The sequence below is a fragment of the Gadus morhua genome, chromosome 15 (genome assembly GCF_902167405.1).
Source record: "Gadus morhua chromosome 15, gadMor3.0, whole genome shotgun sequence".
NCBI lineage: Eukaryota > Metazoa > Chordata > Actinopteri > Gadiformes > Gadidae > Gadus > Gadus morhua.
In genome coordinates this window covers 779,368-805,334 of record NC_044062.1, presented here as the reverse complement: position 1 = coordinate 805,334, position 25,967 = coordinate 779,368, and the positions used below count along the sequence as shown (strand labels likewise).

The window sequence follows — 25,967 nt, the reverse complement described above, 5'->3', positions numbered from 1 at the left end:
AAAGGAACACATGCACAGGCAGGCACACAAACACACAATCCTGCACACGCTCTTATGCGCACACACACAAACACATGCACGCACACAAGCATTGAATTGCCATTGAATTTAATTGTATACCCCTGAGTTGTCTGTTCTCTCAATAGCAATGGCTTGAGGGCCTTATTGAGATCAAATCTCCAAATCCTTATCTTTTGTGTTTCCCTGTTTTCAGATTAAGAACATGGAGCACAAAGACAAGAGGCTGAAAATCATGAACGAAATCCTCAACGGCATGAAGGTGAGTTTGACGATGATGGTCGGTCATGTTGTGAAAGCAGAACCCTGGTTCCTCATGACCCCCGTCAGCAGAACCCTGAGGTTCCTCATGGCCCCCTCAGCAGAACCCTGAGGTTCCTCATGGCCCCCTCAGCAGAACCCTGAGGTTCCTCATGGCCCCCTCAGCAGAACCCTGAGGTTCCTCATGTCCATACGTTTGTTTCCTCCCCAGATCCTGAAGCTGTTTGCCTGGGAGCCGTCCTTCCAAACTCAGGTGGAAGGCATCCGTGGGCAGGAGCTGCAGGTCATGAGGAAGTTTGCCTACCTCAACTCCTTCTCCACCTTCATCTTCTACTGCGCCCCTTCTTTGGTAGGTCCTAGTACCTCAACTCCTTCTCCACCTTCATCTTCTACTGCGCCCCTTCTTTGGTAGGTCCTAGTACCTCCACTCCTTCTCCACCTTCATCTTCTACTGCGCCCCTTCTTTGGTAGGTCCTAGTACCTCAACTCCTTCTACTGCGCCCCTTCTTTGGTGGGTCCAGGGACGGGGACTGACGAGGCAGAAGTAGACGGGCTTAGATAAATAACATAAGGGACTAGGGGTTCATGGCAGGAAGTATAGCACAGTAATTGAGAAGTGCCCGACAACAGCAAAATATAAATACATGGAAAGTATACATTATGTACACAATATGAATTGCAGGCTTTGTTCAGGGCTAAAGCCCCGAATAAATCTCTGGTAAAAAATAAAAATATATGTCTTCAATTTCTGGTTGCTATGGAATGCATTAATTGAATTCAGTCTAGAAGTGATAAAATGATTCTAGTCACTAATGGTAGTTAATTATTTAGAAAGAGACATCGGGATTCCAGGAGCATCTCAAAATAAAGTAGCTTAGTCCTAGATAGTCCTTCTGGAAAGAGAATAAACAGTTTAAAACATAACCAGACTGTTTACCACCTCAAGTGACTGAACCTCTCCTATCCCCAGTCGGATGGATGGAGGGATGGATGGTCTGTCTCCATTGTATTCATTTTACTCTGAAATAACTTGAATGCAACTTTAGATGTTTGGGGATAGGCAGCACAGCAGTCGGGTAGCTATTTAAAGCTATAATAAACTGCGTATTTAGTTTATTTAGGTAAAGCATTATGAAAAAATTGCATCGGAATAATGTGTTGTTTTCCCTCTGGGCTAAACCATCATGGATGTTTCAGAAACCTAGAAACGGCCCTGATGAGTTGTAGCAAACAAATATGTATACATTTGTAAATGAAAGACATGCAAAATGAATAGGTAAAGAGTAATAGTGAACGATGAAGAATTAAAGGAAAGTAGCAAGAGCGTGTGGTAGGACATGCACTCACTGTGTGCGTGCGTTGGCTGCAGGTCTCCCTGGCCACGTTCGGCGTGTTTGTTGCTGTGAGTTCGGAGAACGTGCTGGACGCAGAGAAGGCGTTCACCTCCATCGCGCTCTTCAACATCCTGCGCTTCCCCCTCACAATGCTGCCAATGCTCATCGCCATCATGGTGCAGGTGAGTACGGAAACTCGCTCACTCACTCACTCACTCACTCACTCACTCACTCACTCACTCACTCACTCACTCACTCACTCACTCACTCACTCACTCACTCACTCACTCACTCACTCACTCACTCACTCACTCACTCACTCACTCACTCACTCACTCACTCACTCACTCACTCACTCACTCAGTACGTTTATCCCCTGAAACTATGCCCCAAACTACAAAGAACCAGTCTGACAACACAGCTAATCTGTTTGACTTGGCAAAACGAGTCCCTGAGACAGTAGTGTGAAATGGCTAGACATGGAAACAAGTTTTTGTCATTAGTTCCACGACACCCTACACCGTCGAGCCTTGCACTGGAGCGATCGTTATGACATGCAGGTGAAATTGGATTTCAAGTGATCTACTCGTATTGTATAAGGACACCCTGTCGCTCCTGTGACAGGATGTTCTTTGAGGACCCATGACACTGATGTTAATGTGTGTTAAGGACAGACCCACTGCCCTCTGTGAGGTTGAAGTCATGTCATGAACCTGTTGTCTACTCTGCCACCTAGTGGTTAAAATGTTGCACCAGCAGTATAATGAAGGTCGTTTTTTGGTGTTCATTATTTAGCCTGGTAACCTTACTTAATGTTTTTCTATTTCCTTGTCTCAAACACACACGCCACGCACACACACAAACTGTTACACTCAAACACACACATTCGCTGTTCCACACACACAAACACGCACTCGTACATGGAGATAGTTGAATAAGTGCTTGGGTGTATTTGTTTGTTTACGTTTAGACGGCAGTGTCGAAGAAGCGCCTCGAAAAGTTCCTGGGGGGTGACGACCTCGACCCGGACATCGTGCGCCACGACTCCAGCTTCAGTGAGTCTGCCTCCTCGTGTGTGTGTGTGTGTGTGTGTGTGTGTGTGTGTGTGTGTGTGTGTGTGTGTGTGTGTGTGTGTGTGTGTGTGTGTGTGTGTGTGTGTGTGTGTGTGTGTGTGTGTGTGTGTGTGACTCTCACCCTCTCCCACCCTGCGTTGTCCTCCCTTCAGACACAGCGGTGAGCATCTGTGACGGAACCTTCACTTGGGAGAAAGAAGTGGATCCTGTGCTGAAGAAGTGAGCGTGCTGATCGAATCCATCACGGCCCCTGGCCCACGTCCTACACGCTATAATACCCCTTCAGTAGGCATGGCACAGTATGCATTCAGACTCCACACTAAGTGTGTGTGTGTGTGTGTGTGTGTCTCAGCATCTCTCTGGATGTGGGGCGGGGTAAGCTGGTGGCGGTGGTGGGGGCGGTGGGCTCTGGGAAGTCCTCCCTCATCTCGGCCATCCTCGGGGAGCTCCACAGCGTCAAGGGCTTCGTCAACCTGCAGGTCGCTGTCACTCGCACGCTGTCACTCACACGCTGTCACTCACACGCTGTCACTCACACGCTGAGGAATCCTTTGCGTTCGTTCACATTCACATTCTACATTCATTCTAAAAGCTGTTGAGATCATTACACCCATCTACCAAAATAAATAATTTCAAATTTTGGGAGGTAAAAAATATAAAGTATATTAAGACGATGATGGGCAGGATAGTCTCCTGGTTAGTGGAATGGATCTGGGTTTGATCCCCAGTGTCCAAAGTCCAGGGGTAGGATCCCTGAACAAGATTGGACTCAAACAAGATCTGTAACCCCTACCAACTCATTGGGTACATTTATCAGTGAGAGATGAAGCACCTGACTCTGAATAATAAATGAGTGTGAATAATCTTTCTGTCCTAGGGTTCAGTAGCCTACGTGCCCCAGCAGGCCTGGATCCAGAACGCCACCCTCAGGGACAACATCCTGTTTGGTGGCCCCCACGACAGCGACCGCTTCCAGGGGGTGCTGGACGCCTGCGCCCTGGGCCCCGACCTGGAGCTGCTGCCCGGCCGCGACCTCACGGAGATCGGGGAGAAGGTGAGACCGCAGAGGGAGCCTCCTCTCGCTGAGCCGCGTCGGACTCCAAGGAACAGCATGCGCAGAAATAACCGGTTGTTTGTCTGTGTGTTCGAGTGTGCCAACATTAATTTGATCTTCTTCTTCTTTTCTCCTCTCTTCTTCTCTCTGGTCGGGAACTTCTCCTCTCTCGCCTCGTCTTATTCTTGTCTCCTCTCCCCTCTCCTCCCCTCTCCCCTCTCCCCCCTCCTCTCTCCCCTATCCCCTCTCCCCCCTCCCCTCTCCCCCCTCCCCTCTCTCCTCCCCTCTCCCCTCTCCCCTCTCCCCTCTCCCCTCTCCCCTATCCCCTCTCCTCCTCTCCCTTCTCTCTCCCGTCCTCCAGGGTATTAACCTGTCTGGAGGGCAGAAGCAGCGTATCAGCCTGGCCCGGGCGGCCTACAGCCACTCGGACATCTACCTGCTGGACGACCCGCTGTCGGCCGTGGACTCCCACGTGGGGAAGCACCTCTTCAGGGAGGTCATCGGCCCCAAGGGCCTTCTTAAAGACAAGGTGAGGCATGGCCCAACCTAAAGAAATGTACAAACTCAAACTGCCCTCCGTTCTCTTTTATTCTCTTCTATGTTCATCTGGAGCCAACGATGAACCAGCCACAGCCAGTCCAAAGTCCTTATCTCCAAAACGATCCGGAACGTCAGATCGCTCTGTCCGCTCTTCTCCACTCAGTTTCAAATATTATTGGAATGCAATAATGGAAAGGAAAACCCCCCCAAAGGACCCCCCCCCCAAAGGAAAACCCCCCCCCAAAGGAATACCAGAGCTGGCCCCCCCTGACCCCCCCCCCCCTGACCCCCCGTCTCTCTGTTGTTGTGCGTGCAGACGCGCATCCTGGTGACCCACGGGGTGAGCTTCCTGCCCTACGTGGATGAGATCGTGGTGCTGGTGGAGGGGGCGGTGTCAGAAGTGGGGTCCTACCAGAGCCTGCGGGCCACCAAGGGGGCCTTCTCCGAGTTCCTGGACACGTACGCCAAGGAGGAGAACCGGGAGCAGGGCCCGGCAGCAGGTGTGTGTGTGTGTGTGTGTGTGTGTGTGTGTGTGTGTGTGTGTGTGTGTGTGTGTGTGTGTGTGTGTGTGTGTGTGTGTGTGTGTGTGTGTGTGTGTGTGTGTGTGTGAGATAGTATGTTAACTGAGGGATAATGTACAGACGGGGTATTTGATGATCCTCTCAGTGTTTATTTCGAAATAATGACCAATAAATGTTTAATTTGACACCAGATATCCAAGCAACAAAATGTTTGATTGATATTAAAATAATTGTATTGTATCCTTTTTAAAAAGTGAATAGTCCGACGGATGCTATGGTTGGGAATACCATCCGAGGCAGCGGTCTGCTGATAGCAAACCGCTAAAAGCCTTAAGGGACCAATCACAATCCATCAGCCTATTTATCAAAGTCGTGTTATAATTATCACTTGCATTATAGTTGCATTATGTTCCCATGGTGATCATGATATCAGTTACAATGTACTGTAATATTGTAATTACAGTAAACGGGCATCACAGGGACGAGCGTCGGGGTGTCTGTGTTTGTATTAACCGATCGGTCGCTTTGAATAAAAGCGTCGGCTAAATGGCCTCATTGTAATCGTGAGGTTCTCTCGTTGCGCGTGTCTGTGTCTCTGCCCAATAAACCCATCCAACCCCGTCTCTGTCCAATCAGAGGCCGTTGGGGTGGAGGTGGAGGGGGAGGAGGAGGAGGTCTCCGGAGGGGAGGACCTCCAGGCCGACTGCGCCCCCGAGGACGTGGTGACGGGCACGCTGAAGAGGGAGGGCAGCATCCGCCGCAGCCTGCGGAGCCAGGGCAGGTGAGCCAGCACCACTGGGTCAGAGAGGAGGAGGGGGGGGGGGGGGGGGGGGCAGGTGAGCCAGCACCACTGGGTCAGAGAGGAGGAGGGGGGGGGGCAGGTGAGCCAGCACCACTGGGTCAGAGAGGAGGAGGAGGGGGGGCTGGGGGCTGTGGGAGGAGTCGGAGAGGAGGAGGAGGGGGGGGGGGGGCAGGTGAGCCAGCACCACTGGGTCAGAGAGGAGGAGGGGGGGGGGGGGGGGGGGGGCAGGTGAGCCAGCACCACTGGGTCAGAGAGGAGGAGGGGGGGGGGGGGCAGGTGAGCCAGCACCACTGGGTCAGAGAGGAGGAGGGGGGGGGGGGGGGGGGGGGGGGGGGGGGGGGGGGGCAGGTGAGCCAGCACCACTGGGTCAGAGAGGAGGAGGGGGGGGGGGGCAGGTGAGCCAGCACCACTGGGTCAGAGAGGAGGAGGGGGGGGGCTGGTGAGCCAGCACCACTGGGTCAGAGAGGAGGAGGGGGGGGGGGGGGGGGGGGCTGGTGAGCCAGCACCACTGGGTCAGAGGGGAGGAGGGGGGGGGGGGGGCAGGTGAGCCAGCACCACTGGGTCAGAGAGGAGGAGGGGGGGGGGGGGCTGGTGAGCCAGCACCACTGGGTCAGAGAGGAGGAGGGGGGGGGGCAGGTGAGCCAGCACCACTGGGTCAGAGAGGAGGAGGGGGGGGGGGGGGGGGGCAGGTGAGCCAGCACCACTGGGTCAGAGAGGAGGAGGGGGGGGGGGGGGGGGGGGCAGGTGAGCCAGCACCACTGGGTCAGAGAGGAGGAGGGGGGGGTGCTGGGGGCTGTGGGAGGAGTCAGAGGAGGAGGGGCTAGGGACTGTGGGAGGAGTCAGAGAGGAGGAGGGGGCTAGGGACTGTGGGAGGAGTTAGAGGAGGAGGGGGCTAGGGACTGTGGGAGGAGTCAGAGAGGAGGAGGGGGCTGGAGAGAGAGGAAAGAATAGAACACCAGCAGCTGGTCTGGACATTTCTCGTTTGCATTACTGAAGGGGCAGGTGCTTCTAAACCAACACAGTGTGAGCGAGGCCGAACGCAATCAAAAGCATACAATCAATATTGAAGCAACCACAAATTGAAGTGCTGTAACACGTCTTAACCCCCAGATACCAGGGTTTATTTGTAGTTTGTTTATTTGTTATCAAATCAGCGTTTTAGTTTTTTCTTTCGGTTGGTTTACGAAATGTGCCCATCAGTGAGTGTCAACAGCTCCAGTTACAAAACAACAGGAGAGTTAAATGAAAACGGATACGACAATGACTATAGCAATAGTAACCCATACAGATAGTAACCCATACAGATAGTAACCCATACAGATAGTAACCCATACAGATAGAGCAGTGGTCCCCACTAGGCGGCCCGCAACGAGTTGATTTATGGCCCGCAAAAGCATTACTGAGAAAAAAAATACAATTCTATATATATATATATATATATATATATATATATATATTAGTTCTCTCAAGCGATTACAATATTTAATCGCATTAATGTCACAGTTAACTCGCGATTAATCACACATTTTTTATATTCTAAATACCCCTTGTTTTCGAGCTGCTAGCCTTTTAGTGAGATCAGAGAGTGTTGAGAAGGACAGTAAGAAGAGAGACCCGCAGTGAATTCAACCCGGTCCACTTGACGTCGGGTAGGTGGATGACAGTGGTAGGCCTGCCGTAAAACTTCAATAGCCCAGGCAGGCTTTTATTTGTTTCAATCACTGTGTTTTGAATGAGGGTATGAGAGTATGAATAACGCCTACGCACACCTTTCTCCTTTTGACGTCGTGCTGTGGATATGCTGGACTAAGTGCTCAGGCAAGATGGAAAAAAGAAACGCGTCTTTGAGAGAGTTTATCAAGAAAGTACCACTGTCTAGTAATAGCACGACAAGAATGGTAGACGCTTTAGAAGAGGATCGCTTTTCAGCAAGCCTTGCCGTTCACAAAAAGAATATAGTCTCCCATGTGTTTTTCTTTGGTCATAAGTGAACATCCCACTTCATGTTGTTCCTCTTTGTTTGATCCCCCCCCCCATCTCTCATGCCCACTCTACTACAGTGTGAGATTGCGGTCAAACAGCTCATCGCCAAAGAAAGAGCTTGCTACAGATTTGAAGAAAGGCCAGAGGCTCATAGAGAAAGAAACCATGGAAACAGGACAGGTACTATTCACGTCACCCCATTGGGGAAAAATCATGCACGCACATGGAGAGTGACCCGCACAAAAAATCCCTCACACACACACAACCTGCATTCAGTTTAGTCTGAAACCTGTCTGTGGCGTCCCGGCCCGGGTCCTCTGTGCAGGTCAAGTTCTCGATGTACCTGCAGTACCTGCGAGCCGTTGGATGGGGCTACTCCAGCATGATGTTCCTGATGTACCTGGTCCAGAACGTCGCCTTCATCGGCCAGAACCTGTGGCTGAGCGACTGGACCACGGACTCTGTGGACTACTTCAACATGACGTACCCCGCCTCCAAGAGGGACACCCGCGTGGGAGTGTTTGGTGCCCTGGGAGTAGCGCAGGGTAAGGGTGTGTGTGTGTGTGTGTGTGTGTGTGTGTGTGTGTGTGTGTGTGTGTGTGTGTGTGTGTGTGTGTGTGTGTGTGTGTGTGTGTGTGTGTGTGTGTGTGTGTGTGTGTGTGTGTGTGTGTGTGTGTGTGTGTGTGTGCGCGTGTGTGTGTGGGGTCAGCATTTGTAGGAGACCAATCAACCTCCCCTTCAAAGCCTCTCCCCCAAAACATGCATAGAGCTCATTTTTTAAAGTTTATTTTTGTTTGCCGTAACATATTATAGGTTGATAGCTGTCGGGATGAAGAGAAATTTCAAAAAATATGACAAAAAGAAAAAACATCAGAAAGAAATGCCTGACCGTCCTACTTTAAAGGCGACATATTATACCACCAGGTGTGAGTGTGATTAGCCTTACAAGGCGTTTGGAGCGACAAAGTGACATCACGTTGGGCATGTGTTATCAGAGGAGAGAGAGACAGAGAGACAGACAGACAGAGAGACGCACACAGACACACAGAGAGACAGAGACAGACAGACCCAGGCTTTCTTTGAGGAATACAATCAGGGCCAACAGGGTCGTTGTGATTAGAATTGAGGTAACAATCACTGTGTCCATTGTTTCAAGTGCACTTTGTCGTGAGCAGTATTGTCGTTGTTATTATTGCTATCGGGGAAATAAGCAAGCAATGGAAATTACTGATTTATTCATGCCATCACATCTGTTTCCATGGAGACCTATTGTGGTGAGTCCATTCGCTGCAGCACAGACGCATGGAAGTATGTGAACGGCAAAGATGAACATGTACGGAAATGTAATAATATGGGTGCATATTAGGGCTGTAACGATACACAAACTCACGATTCGGTTGGTATCGCGATTTTTGACCCACGGTTCGATACATCCCACGATTTTTTTTAAATTTAAAAAGCATTTTATTTAAACAACACTTATATGCCAATTATCTTAATGTAACATTTAATAAAAAATAATTTGGAACACTGAACAGATTTGAACAGAAAGAATACTATCAAAGTATTGCTAAATTAATAAAGAAATAACCAAAGATTGCAGTTGGAGGATGCTTTTTGCTAGTAGGCATAATGGGGCCCCTTTAACTGTTTGGTTGGTTTATTCAAATATCCTTATTAGCGCTTCTTATTAGGCTATGTAGCTTAAATAATGACATAATCAGGCTGTATAGAATGCAACATGTTTAATAGCCTAACTTTCAATAGATGAGGAAAAAAATGAACGTCGCAATAACGAGGCATAGTGTTACGAGTAGCATATGTGTGTGCGCGAGAATGGCAGTGTGCGTATGCGTGTGTGAGTGACGTCAGCGAGTGAGTGGACGAGCGAGGAGAGCGAGCGGTAGCGTGTGTGTCTAGTGAAGAAGCGAACGAGTCCGGTAGAATAAAGTACCCATCCTGTCAATAATCGGTGGCCGCTTCATTCCGACCTATAAGCAGACAAACTGCCAGTCAAATCACACAGAACAATAGAGACAGGATCACACAGGCAATTTTTTTCGCGCTTGGCCCACTCTGGATAAATGTCGTTCGTATCGCATATGAGGACTTCAACGGCTGTGGAGAAATGCAATCCTCCGTAGCCACGGAGAGCTGTCATCACAGAGAGTGCATCTCGTCCCATACTTACGGCATCGATAGGAGGGGGCGCTGTCAGCAGACAATTATTTAGACAAATTATTAGCAAATTTAAATCGGACAATTTGACCGAAGAGTTAGAAGGGGCGTATCGCGCTTCAGCCTTCTCACACCGCGAGACAGGTTCGTGGCTTTGAGTGTCGCGATTTCGGTTTCGATATGCGTATCGTTACAGCCCTAGTGCATATACATCAAAAATATGGGTAACTATTAAGTCTCTCCCCCCCCTCAGGTCTGTTTGTGTTCCTGGGCACCCTGTTCATGGCGGAGGGCTCCGTCTTGGCCTCCAGTATCCTTCACTCTCGGCTGCTCCACACCATCCTAAGGGTGCCCATGGTCTTCTTCGACACCACGCCCACCGGCCGGGTGGTCAACCGCTTCGCCAAGGTGGGGCTGGAGACGTAGTCAAGACCCTGAACCTACCCCCGAGTCCCTGACCCTAACCCTGAGTCCCTGACCCTGAACCTACCCCCGAGTCCCTGACCCTGAACCTACCACTGAGTCCCTGACCCTGAACCTACCCCCGAGTCCCTGACCCTAACCCTGAGTCCCTGACCCTAACCCTGAGTCCCTGACCCTGAACCTACCCCCGAGTCCCTGACCCTGAACCTACCCCTGAGTCCCTGACCCCGAGTCCCTAACCCTAACCCTGAACCTAACCCTGAGTCCCTGACCCTGAACCTACCCCCGAGTCCCTGACCCTAACCCTGAGTCCCTGACCCTGAACCTTCCACTGAGTCCCTGACCCTACCCCCGAGTCCCTGACCCTGAACCTACCCCCGAGTCCCTGACCCCGAGTCCCTGACCCTAACCCTAACCCTGAACCTAACCCTGAGTCCCTGACCCTGAACCTAACCCTGAGTCCCTGACCCTGAACCTAACCCCGAGTCCCTGACCCTGAACCTACCCCGAGTCCCTGACCCTGAACCTACCCCCGAGTCCCTGACCCTGAACCTAACCCTGAGTCCCTGACCCTGAACCTAACCCCGAGTCCCTGACCCTGAACCTACCCCGAGTCCCTGACCCTGAACCTAACCCTGAGTCCCTGACCCTGAACCTAACCCTGAGTCCCTGACCCTGAACCTACCCCTGAGTCCCTGACCCTGAACCTACCCCCGAGTCCCTAACCCTGAACCTACCCCTCAGACCCTAACTAGTAGGAATTAAGATAGTAGGAATTAAAGATTATTATTATTTTTTATGAAAAAAAAAACAGCTATTAAGAGTTATGCATCGTATTACTAACCTGTGTACATGAAGGTCCCTGATTGACAAAAGTATAATTTGTCCTTCAGAAATAGCATTAATGTGCCTCTATTATTACCACTCGGTGGGATACTGAATGGGATACTTGAACCTTCTAAACCTCGCCCTCACCTTCTCTGTCATACAACAGGGTGGACAGAGTCTCACTTGGTTAAGGCATAGTTACGGCTCAACATGACGCAACGCAGTGACCACGCAGTCGCTCCGACGCAGTCGCAAACCTGTTTTGGTTCTGCGTCGGGTTTACGTTAGCGGACCAATCACAGCCCTTGCTGCTGCGTCGCCTCGACGCAAGGTTAACATTTTTGGGAGGCGCACGTCCAGCCCTTGCGGTGGACGCATGGAGGGTCCGCAAGGACGTAAGGGTCCGTAAACCCCCTTGGGTGGTGTCGACGTCCAACCATAACTAACAACGTCACATCAGCGTGTAGTAGCATTGTGATAGTAGTTACTGATGTATATATAATATTAGTTAATGTAGGTAGTAATGTTTCATTAATCGTGAAACTAGAGACTAATGCTCCACAGAACTCCACAAAGCTCCCATGATGCATTGTGCCCTTTCCGTGCTGCAGGATATCTTCACGGTGGACGAGGCCCTCCCGCAGTGTTTCCGCTCCTGGATTCTCTGTCTTCTGGGCGTTGTCGGGACGCTCTTCGTCATCTGTCTGACCACACCCACCTTCGCCGTCGTCATCATACCCCTCGCGGTGGTTTATTACTTTGTACAGGTGCGTTTTTGACAGGCTTCTTTTTCGTGCAATATACAAATGCACACCAATCGTATGAATAGAATCTCAAACTTAGGAAAGGCAATGCTCCAAAGTATTCCTCCCCTTCTATTTGATTATTTTAAACTTTAGCAGAGGCTTTGTTGATGGTCTTCTATGCACAGGTAAGGGTAGGTAGAGAGGTGAGGGTAGGTAGAGAGGTGAGGGTAGGTAGAGAGGGTAGGTAGAGAGGTGAGGGTAGGTGGAGAGGTGAGGGTAGGTAGAGGGGTGAGGGTAGGTAGAGGGGTGAGGGTAGGTAGAGAGGTGAGGGTAGGTAGAGAGGTGAGGGTAGGTAGAGAGGTGAGGGTAGGTAGAGAGGGTAGGTAGAGAGGGTAGGTAGAGAGGGTAGGGTAGGTAGAGAGGGTAGGGTAGGTAGAGAGGTGAGGGTAGGTAGAGAGGTGAGGGTAGGTAGAGAGGTGAGGGTAGGTAGAGAGGTGAGGGTAGGTAGAGAGGTGAGGGTAGGTGGAGAGGTGAGGTGAGGGTAGGTAGAGAGGTGAGGGTAGGTAGAGAGGGTAGGTAGAGAGGTGAGGGTAGGTAGAGAGGTGAGGGTAGGTAGAGAGGTGAGGGTAGGTAGAGAGGTGAGGGTAGGTAGAGAGGTGAGGGTAGGTGGAGAGGTGAGGGTAGGTAGAGGGGTGAGGGTAGGTAGAGAGGTGAGGGTAGGTGGAGAGGTGAGGGTAGGTAGAGAGGTGAGGGTAGGTGGAGAGGGTAGGTAGAGAGGTGAGGGTAGGTAGAGAGGTGAGGGTAGAGAGGTGAGGGTAGGTGGAGAGGTGAGGGTAGGTAGAGGGGTGAGGGTAGGTAGAGAGGTGAGGGTAGGTAGAGAGGTGAGGGTAGGTAGAGAGGTGAGGGTAGGTAGAGAGGGTAGGTAGAGAGGGTAGGTAGAGAGGGTAGGGTAGGTAGAGAGGTGAGGGTAGGTAGAGAGGTGAGGGTAGGTAGAGAGGTGAGGGTAGGTAGAGAGGTGAGGGTAGGTGGAGGGGTGAGGGTAGGTGGAGGGGTGAGGGTAGGTAGAGAGGTGAGGGTAGGTAGAGAGGTGAGGGTAGAGAGGTGAGGGTAGGTGGAGAGGTGAGGGTAGGTAGAGGGGTGAGGGTAGGTAGAGAGGTGAGGGTAGGTAGAGAGGTGAGGGTAGGTAGAGAGGTGAGGGTAGGTAGAGAGGGTAGGTAGAGAGGGTAGGTAGAGAGGGTAGGGTAGGTAGAGAGGTGAGGGTAGGTAGAGAGGTGAGGGTAGGTAGAGAGGTGAGGGTAGGTAGAGAGGTGAGGGTAGGTAGAGAGGTGAGGGTAGGTAGAGAGGTGAGGGTAGGTAGAGGGGTGAGGGTAGGTGGAGGGGTGAGGGTAGGTAGAGAGGTGAGGGTAGGTAGAGAGGTGAGGGTAGGTAGAGAGGTGAGGGTAGGTAGAGAGGTGAGGGTAGGTAGAGAGGTGAGGGTAGGTAGAGAGGTGAGGGTAGGTAGAGAGGTGAGGGTAGGTAGAGAGGTGAGGGTAGGTAGAGAGGTGAGGGTAGGTAGAGAGGGTAGGTAGAGAGGTGAGGGTAGGTAGAGAGGTGAGGGTAGAGAGGTGAGGGTAGGTGGAGAGGTGAGGGTAGGTAGAGGGGTGAGGGTAGGTGGAGAGGTGAGGGTAGGTAGAGAGGTGAGGGTAGGTAGAGAGGTGAGGGTAGGTAGAGAGGTGAGGGTAGGTAGAGAGGTGAGGGTAGGTAGAGAGGTGAGGGTAGGTAGAGAGGTGAGGGTAGGTAGAGAGGTGAGGGTAGGTAGAGAGGGTAGGGTAGGTAGAGAGGTGAGGGTAGGTAGAGAGGTGAGGGTAGGTAGAGAGGTGAGGGTAGGTAGAGAGGTGAGGGTAGGTGGAGAGGTGAGGGTAGGTAGAGGGGTGAGGGTAGGTAGAGGGGTGAGGGTAGGTAGAGAGGTGAGGGTAGGTAGAGAGGTGAGGGTAGGTAGAGGGGTGAGGGTAGGTAGAGAGGTGAGGGTAGGTGGAGAGGTGAGGGTAGGTAGAGGGGTGAGGGTAGGTAGAGAGGTGAGGGTAGGTAGAGAGGTGAGGGTAGGTAGAGAGGTGAGGGTAGTTAGTCCCCTGACATCGGGGTTGAAGCCCATAATCCTGAGTTGATCACAGGTTTCACTAACCAATACCTCGCCCGTATCTGAAAAACAAACTAAACAATACACTGCATACTATAAAGTAGGGCTGGCCAATTATTCAATATCATCGTTTTATTATCTTTGAACGGTATTGCATCATGAAATAGAGATATGAACTAATCGTGGATCCAGCTTTTAGATAAAAAAAATAATGAGGAGATTCAAAATCTCTTAAACCGTCGGTGTGAAGGAATGACTACTATACACTGTACGGTAGTGACCCTCGTTCAGACGTGTGTTTGAACCCCTGAGAGCATGCTGGTGTTTACCCCCCCCCAGAGGTTCTACGTGGGCACCTCCAGGCAGCTGCGGCGGCTGGACTCGGTATCCCGCTCGCCAATCTACTCCCACTTCGGCGAGACGGTGGCGGGGCTGTCGGTCATCCGGGCCTACGGCCACCAGGAGCGCTTCCTCAAGCACAACGAGACCACCATGGACGAGAACATCAAGAGTGTCTACCCTTGGATCGTGTCCAACAGGTACTGGAGATCAGCGTTCCCTCGGCTGGGGTGCGCTAGCCTGGGGGCCGTCCCGATCACTGGGCTTCACATCCTCGTTTCGTTGGACGGATTAGTCTGGATCTCCGGCCCCCCGAACATCTCCCCCTCATGGTCAACGGGGGGATACTTGCCTTGACAGAAAGAACGACTTCATACAATCAGCGTCACAAAACGTGACGTCTTTACGGTCGAGAAACTCCGATAGTGCCCGCTCTCTTGTTTTAGTCTGTCGGGTTATTGAGTGTTTCTGTTCAGTGACTGCGCCTATGGCTGTCGGGTTATTGAGTGTTTCTGTTCAGGGACTGCGCCTATGGCTGTGTTTCCGGCCGACCTTCGCCTGTGATTACTACTTATGTTAGCCTTTCCACCCGTCGCTACGGTTTAGCCAGCGGTGGCGTGTACTTCTATCTGTAACTACGACGCAGTCCCTGATTGGGGGCACACGAGCGAGAGTCAACCCTGAGCCCCTACATCCGCCTTTATCCCCCTCGTTTTGTGTTAATTAATCGAAATGACAAGCCGCCAAGAATGACGGGCTTTGATTGCGTGCGTTCCACAGATGGCTGGCGATCCGCCTGGAGTTCCTAGGCAACCTGGTGGTGTTCTTCTCCGCTCTGTTCGCCGTCATCGCAAGGAAGAAGCTGGACAGTGGGCTGGTCGGCCTGTCCATATCCTACTCTCTCAATGTAACGCACGCACGCATGCACGCACACAGACAACCAGACATGCCCGAACGCACACACTCTCGCATATAGTCACGCAAACATGTCGACTCCGACCACACATAAAGACAAAAACACTCATTACACTAGGGACAGTGTTAAAGGTTATTTGGATTACTTTATCCAAACTACACACCAAATCTAAAGGACGCCATCCACGCCCTGTTGGAGAATCATATGAATACAAGGACGCAATGAAAGGAAAAGTATGGAAGACCAAGGATGGTGGGGATGGAAAAGGCTGGTTTAAACGTGCACCTTAAGATTATAACAATAGTCTAGGCTTAAGGAGCCCTAACTCATCCTAACGATAGTCTAGGTTAAGGATCCCTAACTCCTCATAACGATAGTCTGGGTTAAGGATCCCTAACTCATCATAACGATAGTCTAGGTTAAGGATCCCTAACTCCTCATAACGATAGTCTGGGTTAAGGATCCCTAACTCATCATAACGATAGTCTGGGTTAAGGATCCCTAACTCATCATAACGATAGTCTAGGTTAAGGATCCCTAACTCATCATAACGGTAGTCTAGGTTAAGGATCCCTAACTCATCATAACGGTAGTCTAGGTTTAAGGATCCCTAACTCCTCATAACGATAGTCTGGGTTAAGGATCCCTAACTCATCATAACGATAGTCTAGGTTAAGGATCCCTAACTCATCATAACGGTAGTCTAGGTTAAGGATCCCTAACTCATCCTAACGATAGTCTAGGTTTAAGGATCCCTAACTCATCCTAACAATAGTCTAGGTTTAAGGAGCCCTAACTCATCCTAACGATAGTCTAGGTTTAAGTAGCCCTAACTCATCCTAACGATAGTCTAGGTTTAAGTAGCCCTAACTCATCCTAACGATAGTCTAGGTTAAGGATCCCTAACTCATCATAAAGATAGTCTAGGTTTAAGGATCCCTAACTCATCATAACGATAATCTAGGTTAAGGATCCCTAACTCATCCTAACGATAGTCTAGGTTAAGGATCCCTAACTCATCATAACGGTAGTCTAGGTTAAGGATCCCTAACTCATCCTAACGATAGTCTAGGTTTAAGGATCCCTAACTCATCCTAACGATAGTCTAGGTTTAAGGAGCCCTAACTCATCCTAACGATAGTCTAGGTTTAAGTAGCCCTAACTCATCCTAACGATAGTCTAGGTTAAGGATCCCTAACTCATCATAAAGATAGTCTAGGTTTAAGGATCCCTAACTCATCATAACGATAATCTAGGTTAAGGATCCCTAACTCATCCTAACGATAGTCTAGGTTAAGGATCCCTAACTCATCATAACGATAGTCTAGGTTAAGGAGCCCTAACTCATCATAACGATAGTCTAGGTTAAGGATCCCTAACTCATCCTAACGATAGTCTAGGTTTAAGGATCCCTAACTCCTTTTAACGATAGTCTGGGTTGAGGATCCCTAACTCCTCATAACGATAGTCTGGGTTAAGGATCCCTAACTCATCATAACGATGGTCTAGGTCAGGGCTATTCAACCTCCTTAACAAGTGGGCCGAAAAGGAAAACCACTGGGGGTTCATGGGCCACACAGAGTAAAACTACGTGAATGAATCGCTACAAATAAATCGTACTTAAAGTAGTGTTAGCTTAATATATATAGTACTACTACATGGAATAAACTTGTCAGACGCATTCCTTCCTTCTTCACTTTTAATCGTATCATTATAAAAGATTTTTTTTCTCACATATTTTGGACACGTATTTAGAATTCAACAATGTTGTTTGAATCATCACAAAACAGAACTACTGTAAATATGAGACATTTTGAGCCAGTGAGTCAGTGAGAAAGAGTGCACTGCCTTGTTTGCCTAGTTTGGATCATCCTGAGACACTCATGCAGCTTCTCATAGGTCATGGAGCAACGTGCCCTTGTTCTGATGGCATTCATATGAGAAAAGCTAGACTCACACGTATCGGTTGAGCCAAACATTGTCAGAATAAGTGATGCCAGTTCCTGATTGTGGGGTACTGATACTGGCTAGTATCACCGGCTACACACAGAAACCTGATTTGCATGCAACTATGTTTCTCCTTTATTTTATTTATTTTTTGCATGCAACCTCTTAGGGGCCAGAAAAGAATTAAGAGGGGCGGCTAGTTGAATAGGCCTGGTCTAGGTTAAGGATCCCTAACTCTTGGTCTTAAGAGGGGCGGCTAGTTGAATAGGCCTGGTCTAGGTTAAGGATCCCTAACTCTTGGTCTTAAGAGGGGCGGCTAGTTGAATAGGCCTGGTCTAGGTTAAGGATCCCTAACTCTTGGTCTTAAGAGGGGCGGCTAGTTGAATAGGCCTGGTCTAGGTTAAGGATCCCTAACTCTTGGTCTTAAGAGGGGCGGCTAGTTGAATAGGCCTGGTCTAGGTTAAGGATCCCTAACTCTTGGTCTTAAGAGGGGCGGCTAGTTGAATAGGCCTGGTCTAGGTTAAGGATCCCTAACTCTTGGTCTTGGACCCGCTCCTGTCCAGGTCACCCAGACGCTCAACTGGCTGGTCAGGATGACGTCAGAGCTGGAGACCAACATCGTGGCCGTGGAGCGAGTGAGCGAGTACTCTGAGCTGCAGACGGAGGTGAGGAGGGAAGGCAGGCTGCTGCGGGCTCTTTCTTTGTTAGACTGCAGGGCGAGTGGATATGCCGTTCTATTCCTTGACGGTTATGACAGGCACTTCACTTCCAGTCCACAGCTTTACAGCTTCGCTACGTTAGACACCTGGTCCCCCCTCTTAATTACTTTGCTCACTATGAATGAACCTTTATGAATACTATTCTACCACCTGCAGTTATTTGAATTGAAACATGCAATCCAGCTGGATTCATATTTTTCAATCCGAGAATAGAGTGTGTGCGTGGGTTTGTATGGGTTATTGGATGGAAGGGACTCAAATAAATGGCATTAAGGAGCAGGTAGAGGAAAAGCATTGCTCAAAGATTCCTAAAGGAAGGCTACGAACATATTGGGAATCTAACCCAGTTCCTTTGAGCTGGTGTTGAAGCCCCATGCCACTGCACTAGCCTCTATCTGACAAAAAAAACATGCACAGCAGATGATGAAGTAACCTCAAACTTTTCTAAGTAGTTGGGTGTGATACTAGCCTTCAGCGATGTATTTATAGTCATCTAGCTGGAGTTGCATACCTTTAGTAATGTAAATTGCAGTTGAAAAGCCTTTTTAACATGGCAGTAGCTATGGTGTGAAGCATGGGAGATGTTAAGCGGTTTATAGTTATTTATAGTGCTCAACCAAGTGAAATGCTTGATGAATTGTTTCCTCCCTTTCAGTCACAATAATCCTAATCATTATTATTACTGCATAGGGTGCTCAATTTGTCCTCTTCTCTCCATTATTGCGCCGAGAGCAAACTCTTTTCAGCTTTGCAAAAGTTCAATTTCTAGTAAGTTCTTGACTTCTCTCCGTGTATGTGTGTTCTTGGTCAGGCTGAGTGGGCCTCGGAGACGCAGCCCCCGGGGACGTGGCCCGACGCAGGGCGACTGCAGTTTGATAACTACAAGGTTCGCTACCGACCGGAGCTGGACCTGGTGCTGAACGGGATCAGCTGTGATATAAGCAGCACTGAAAAGGTTGGTCAGTGTGGGTGTGGGGGTTTGGGGGTGTATATGGTGGTGGGGGGGGGGGGCTTCCTTACAAAGAAGCTCAGCCATTAGGGACATTATTCAAACATACCTTGCATCCCTGGCGGGCAATTGATATAAGGTGATACAATACTTTTAATAGTTTTTTCAATTAACAGTATTTTATTAAAACATGACACGATTTGTGGTTCTTCCTCCAAAAATGTTGAACGGCAATAACACTGACTACACCATTCTCTTCCAAAAAAGTGGTTGTGCATCAACACCTACAATGGTAATCAGCTGCCTGATTGTTGAGTTTTACGTCCACATGAGTTACTCCTTCTAGAGAAATGCCCTCTCCAGTGTGAGTTGTCAGTACAATGTCTGCAGGCTGTAATGGAATGTATCCCAAAACATCTGCATATGATTCCATTGGAATCCATTCAAAGGACACCTTGGCCCCAGGGTCTAGTTCCTTTTCCATCCCTTTACCTTCAGTCTCTGGGGTGGTACAGATGTGTGTTAACTCCTCTCTTTGATCTTATTATTCAATAACAGTTCATTATCTATATCAGTGTCTGTTTCATCACTCTGTACGTTAAGTGATGCACTATCCTTTTTTTTTTCTTTATCATACCGCCTGAATGTTCTTCCTCTTAAGCAATTTTTTCTCCTCTTTCATAATTCTTCCTACTTTTACACAATCGCCCTATGTGGCCTTTCTTCCCACAGTTATGGCTATAATCTTGTTCTTTGTACAGCAGTCATCGTCTGTATGATTGTCCGTTCAACATATTTTTCATTTCCGTGTCCTTCTGAGCGGGGACCACGTCACTTTGTTGACCTTTATAATCAGCTTTATGCCGCTCAGCTGGTGCGCTTCTCTTGCCACTGTCTCCGTCGATCGGGTGATTTTCCACTGCCTTGTGAGAGATGAGAGCTGCCGCCATCAATAACCTTTTCTGGGTAGCTCACTCTTTACTCCACATAACAATCTGTCCCGAAGTGCCTCTTCCAGATCTCTTCAAAGCGGCTACACATTGAGCGGCAGTCTCCCCTTTGTCCTGGTTCGGTTTCAGAGAGATGGGCTCAGAGTTCATTCACAATGCGCTGAAGCCGTCTCCCCGGGCCGTTGTGGTGGGATTAAAGTACGCAGCGGTCCACACGTTCACATACTCACTGGCACTGGCACTCGCTGTTCACCTTTATGTCATTTGCATTTATAAAGTGTTCAAATCTTTCACTATCATTAATCCCCGGTCTGGTCGAAGGCCTGAATGTGTCCAGTGGTGGTAGCCATGTCCTCCCGGGCACTTTCTGACCGGGCTGGCCTTTCTGCTGACTTTCCTCTTTTCCAAATGCGACCGTGACTTGATGAGCTTCTTCTACAGAGTGGCTGTTTTTGCTTAATCCTAAATTGATATTATGTTCTTATTATGATATAAGGATAACTTATTGTAATGGAGTGACACAAGAACGCAAGTGGAGTCCAACTAACTGTGAATTCCTCGGGGGAGAACGATGTTCCAGGGGCCGTAGAGCGCCCCCCAGGGCAGGAAACGACCATGCCCTGATCTATGGCCTCCATAGCAGATGGGGTGGAGGCCCACCCTGGCCTGGTGGTATAGTGCTGCTGCAGTGCTTCACACCGCCCCCCCCCCTGTCCTCAGATTGGTATAGTCCTGCTGCAGTGCTTCACACCGCTCCCTCCCTGTCCTCAGATTGGTATAGTCGGCCGCACCGGAGCCGGTAAGTCCAGCCTGACCAACTGCCTGTTCAGGATCATCGAGGCGGCGGAGGGCCGCATCCTCATCGACGGCATCGACATCTCCAAGATAGGCCTTCACGACCTCCGGAACCGGCTGACTATCATACCACAGGTGCACACACACGCTCACGCACACGCTCACACTATACACTCACTTTGTATGCATAGCCATAACAATGTGTCATTGTGTTCCTGCCGTAGGACCCGGTGTTATTCTCTGGCTCTCTGAGGATGAACCTGGACCCCTTTGAGAACTTCAGTGACCAGGAGATCTGGATAGCGCTGGAGCTCTCCCACCTCAAGGAGTACGTGGCGGGCCTGGAGAAGGGTCTGCAGTACGAGGTCTCGGAGGGGGGGGAGAACCTCAGGTGGGTCCCTGAACTCTAGCGCCCGCTGGGTGGCTCTAGGATAACAGCGAACCACACAGTGAATCACACGCTGTGCTCGCAGCCACTGTAGGCTGAGACCGACCCACCGATGTAGGCTGAGACCGACCGACCGATGTAGGCTGAGACCGACCGACCGATGTAGGATGAGACCGACCGACCGATGTAGGCTGAGACCGACCGACCGATGTAGGCTGAGACCGACCGACCGATGTAGGCTGAGACCGACCCACCGATGTAGGCTGAGACCGACCCACCGATGTAGGCTGAGACCGACCCACCGATGTAGGCTGAGATCGACCCACCGATGTAGGCTGAGACCGACCGACCGATGTAGGCTGAGACCGACCGACCGATGCATGCCGCACCATCTACGTGTTGCTCCTTTGTCAGCTGGTTACGTTTTGTGGTGTTAAAGTAAGGGTTCTGTTTTTGGATGGTTTGCTCACCCTGTGGGGTGTTCAGTTGCTCCTCACTGTTCTGCCTCCTGCTGTCATAAAGGCGAAAGAGGCTTTATTTTACAGCAAAGATTCTTCCCACTTAGAAATTACAAAGTGGTGGAATAGTGCCTTCCCATTTATGACCTGGTAGCAGTGTTGTTTTCGTCAGGCAAGACGAAAACGAAAATGACGTCGTCAGACCCCTTTTTTCCATGACGAAAATGAGACTAAGACGAACGTCACCAAAGCCATATAAAGACTAAAATGTGACGAAAAATGTAGACATTTTCGTCAGACGAGAACTAGACGAGACTAAATTGTTAGTGAGTGGACGAACAAAGTTTCAAAACATGCTTTTTTCCCGCCAACTATAATATGCGTGCAATGTCAATCAAGAGCTCAGTCATCAGAAATGGAGCCAGCTGCTTGTCCTAACAGTCACGCCCCCATCACACACTAAAAGCCTCGCTCGCGCGCAGCTGCGCCTGCACGCACACGGCACACACACACTCATGGGTGTGTTCGAAACCGCGTACTTGCTTACTGCTTACTACCTACTAAATATTTGGCTTACTTCTCGAATCCTTAAATAATGATTGAGTAATCCATTTGAGTAATCGACGTTCAGAAGACCGTCCTTACTTAACCACCTCAGATGACGTAAATCAAATGACGTGTCAATAACCTACCGGCCGGGCACCGTTAATAAATATTATAAATAAATATATAAACGTCACATTTAACGTCACAGTACATCTTCAACCTAAGGATTTGCGGTGATATGTTAAAAACAATTATTAAACAATTATTAAAAGCACTGCTGCTGCGGCTCCCCGTTTAGCGCCATTGCTTCCACTGTTCTTTTGAATAGACGCAGTGCATTCTGGGGCAGTTGAGTACGTCTAGTAAGCTGGCGATGCTTACTCAAAATCTTTCCGGAAGCAGAAGACATTCGGATACTACTCGCTTACCTAAAACTCGCTTACTACGTTCTGCATACTCAATTTGACGTCATAGTTAGTAGGAGTAGTAAGCAAGTACGCGGTTTCGAACACACCCATACACTACAGAGAGAGGCTGGTGGACGAGGCACACACACACTCATACACTACAGAGAGAGGCTGGTGGACGAGGCGCACACACACACACACACACACACACACACACACACACACACACACACACACACACACACACACACACACACACACACACACACACACACACACACACACACACACACACACACACACACACACACACACACACCATGGCAGCAGCAGCGGTGCTAGCAGCGGACTAAAACTAGACTAAAACCTTTGGAGTTTTCGTCAGACTAAAACTAGACTAAAACTTTCAAAGATAGAAATGACTAAAATGGGACTAAAACTAAGAAGCATTTCGTCAAAAAGACTAAGACTAAAACTAAATCTAAAATGCCTGCCAAAAACAACACTGCCTGGTAGCACTTTAAATTATTACTGGCAGTGATTTATAGCCAGTTTCGTTAAAAGAGTTGACTATCAAATTTAAATTCATTTTTTGCGGACCACCAGACACAAGTCAATACTTATTTTAATAAGCCAATCATGGAGGTTTATTTCAGACAATGTTTAAAGTTTTCCACGCTCTGAAAAAAAGTCAAATTTTCCCGAATATACAAACACATTAAGCTTCCTGACCTTAACCACATACAGTATGGTTAATGGAGAGGAGAGAGACGAACCTCAGACAGGGTCACATACCAATCAGAGCAATGAACCGCACCATGTTTGCTCTTTCCTGACCTTATCTTTAACATTAAGCTATTTACGAACACAAAGGAGTACAGCTACATGCACATGTTGTGAATAAATGCTGTCAGCAACACAAACTAATTTCCCACGGAAAATAGTTTAGAAAGCATTGACCTCTAGACCAGCGGTCCCCAACCACCGGGCCGCGGACCGGTACCGGGCCGCAGGACATTCCTAACCGGGCCGTAGTTTAACGAGGCTATGACATGACTAGAAAAAAAAAAAAAAACATTTTTTTTTTTTTTAATTCATGCAAAATGCATGCACACTTAATAAACTCAATTTACTTCGCAATACTGTCACTCTTTTACATGCCATAAGTCTATATGCAGTTGTTAGATTGCATACAACATAACCCAACCACCCCCCCCCCCCCGGTCCGTGATTCTTTTGGAGAATCATACCGGTCCTTGATGCTGAAAAGGTTGGGGACCACTGCTCTAGACCATTGAAATAATTGGACCCAGCAAACAACACATGTACACAAAACACATGTACACACAACACATGTAGACACATGTACACACAATACTTCAAATATTAGAAAACAGCGTGTTTGAGAGAGCCTCCCCTTATAGCATCCCCTGTACCCTAACGAGGCCCGCTGCCCCCCCCACAGCGTGGGCCAGAGGCAGCTGCTGTGCTTGGGCCGGGCTCTGCTCCGCAAGTCCCGCATCCTGATCCTGGACGAGGCCACAGCCGCCGTGGACCTGGAGACGGACGACCTGATCCAGACCACCATCCGCAAGGAGTTCTCCCACTGCACCGTCCTCACCATCGCCCACCGGCTGCAGAGCATCATGGACAGCTCCAGGTACCGGGGGGCAAGAGTGAGAAGGAAGGGGGGGGGGGGGGGGGGGGGGTGGTGTGTGTGTGTGTGTGTGTGTGTGTGTGTGTGTGTGTGTGTGTGTGTGTGTGTGTGTGTGTGTGTGTGTGTGTGTGTGTGTGTGTGTGTGTGTGTGTGTCGTGTTTTTTTTGAAGATCTTGAGGGATTCTGCAGCCCATGTTGGAGCTAGTTAGCTTGCTCCGCCGTTGAGACCGCGCCCATTAGGCGAGTCTGGCCGGCTTTATGATTGCAGTGGCAGCACGGCCAGATGCTGCTCATTAATGGAGCTCAGAGTGCAGTGCATGTCAAGCAGTAATGAGGTCCTGCTAACCCCTGACACTAACAAATACTTGCAATACAATCTTAGTTCTAATAAAAGTGAACATTTTCTGAATTTAATCCAAATGGGGAACAAAGGCTCTTGCGATAATAAATGCATAACATTAATCCCCTTATTTGGAGATCTCTTGCATCAAGGAGATTGACACCCTAATAACCTCTCCTCATCAATTATTATACAATGTTTGAGGGTATAAGTACTATAAATACAGATCTCTCTCGTTTCTTTTTTTATAATATATTTTTATTTTTGTGTGAATGAACGCACAAGGAGACATTGACAATTACCCGTACGTCCTCAGAACAACTTTCCCATAATAATACACGTGTTGGGGTTCATGAAACTTTCACAAATTAAAATTGTAAAGACGGTGTCATGTGTGATGTGCTATTGGTCGATGACTCGGTGACACCATCGCTCTCTGCCCCCTCCCAGGGTGATGGTGCTAGACGCAGGGAGGATCGTGGAGTTTGATTCTCCTGAAAACCTGCTGGAGAAACAGGGGTACTTCTACGCCATGACCAAGGACGCCGGGATAACCACAGGAGAAGCCACAGCTCTATGATCGTGTGTGTGTGTGTGTGTGTGTGTGTGTGTGTGTGTGTGTGTGTGTGTGTGTGTGTGTGTGTGTGTGTGTGTGTGTGTGTGTGTGTGTGTGTGTGTGTGTGTGTGTGTGTGTGTGTGTGTTGTGGCCAACTGCACAAATAATTTATAATTACCACAACAATATTTGATGCCGATGTTGAGCGTTTCAACATCTTTGCGTCTGTTATCGGACTGTATAAGACTACATGAAATGGGTTATAACGCACAACCTGTTCATACCACGATGTTTATATTGCCACCGAGGGTGATTAGATAAGAATTATTTTCTAATTTGTGATATTGCAAAGACTGCCTGATTTTTCACTCACTGTACTGTTCATGAATGTTTGCAATGTTTGAGTTTGTTGTGTTTATTGGAGTCAACACGTGTCTGATAAAACTGACTACTCCTAAAGAAGAAAACGCTTGCTGTGCTCTTTTCTCTCTGAATTGTGTTCAGGTGGCATGTTACAGTTAATGATAACCTATTCAAGAACATGTTACATATGACCATGGATGGATGACCAACAAATGTAGCATAACCAAAAAACATATCGGTGATTAGACACCGAAATGTCCCAGACATATGCCGGTCTTGTATGACTTTTACACTCTTACTCTAGAGGCATGCCCTTATCACTGAAGGAATGTCCGCTCTCCGTTCACACACTTACTAAATGTATACATGCCGCGGTTCAATGCTCCTTTGGATACTGCATATTAAAAGGTAAAGAGGCTCCAGCAACACTATGTGCAGTAAATTAAACAGTGACAGCAAAGTTACAACCCGGTCTTGTATGACTTTTACTCATTGCCGGAAAAAAATATTTTAGAGGATATACAATAGTAACTGGTGCAATTCTGATTTCCTGTTCAATCATGAACGTAAAGGGAACTAGAAGGGTAATTTTCTTTCAAATTGCTTGAAGTCGATAATGTTAAACCAATATTACTGCAAAAACTACTGTATGAAGACATTGAAATAACATACTTTATTGATACAAAAGCAAAACTAATCCTTAGCCAACCAAAAAAAGGGTAAATATTAGAGCTGTCAAGCGATTAAAATATTTAATCGT

General features: G+C 48.8%; 1 protein-coding gene across 1 annotated transcript in view; it reads left to right on the top strand.

The window, feature by feature from the left end:
• The window catches only part of abcc2 (ATP binding cassette subfamily C member 2), a 33,459-nt gene extending 7,834 nt beyond the window's left edge, over nt 1-25,625 (top strand). Inside the window, exons 11-32 of the mRNA XM_030378444.1 lie at nt 215-280; nt 491-628; nt 1,649-1,795; nt 2,584-2,668; nt 2,839-2,905; nt 3,039-3,165; nt 3,564-3,740; nt 4,102-4,269; nt 4,597-4,780; nt 5,438-5,582; nt 7,664-7,766; nt 7,912-8,131; nt 10,018-10,172; nt 11,627-11,782; nt 14,217-14,416; nt 14,997-15,123; nt 17,643-17,744; nt 18,610-18,753; nt 20,469-20,627; nt 20,717-20,883; nt 23,757-23,951; nt 24,739-25,625. Of these exons, the coding sequence (XP_030234304.1) occupies nt 215-280; nt 491-628; nt 1,649-1,795; nt 2,584-2,668; nt 2,839-2,905; nt 3,039-3,165; nt 3,564-3,740; nt 4,102-4,269; nt 4,597-4,780; nt 5,438-5,582; nt 7,664-7,766; nt 7,912-8,131; nt 10,018-10,172; nt 11,627-11,782; nt 14,217-14,416; nt 14,997-15,123; nt 17,643-17,744; nt 18,610-18,753; nt 20,469-20,627; nt 20,717-20,883; nt 23,757-23,951; nt 24,739-24,868 (3,162 nt within the window). The 3' untranslated portion in view covers nt 24,869-25,625. The remainder of the gene's footprint in view (nt 1-214; nt 281-490; nt 629-1,648; nt 1,796-2,583; nt 2,669-2,838; nt 2,906-3,038; nt 3,166-3,563; nt 3,741-4,101; nt 4,270-4,596; nt 4,781-5,437; nt 5,583-7,663; nt 7,767-7,911; nt 8,132-10,017; nt 10,173-11,626; nt 11,783-14,216; nt 14,417-14,996; nt 15,124-17,642; nt 17,745-18,609; nt 18,754-20,468; nt 20,628-20,716; nt 20,884-23,756; nt 23,952-24,738) is intronic.
• Nucleotides 25,626-25,967: the final 342 nt, after the last annotated feature.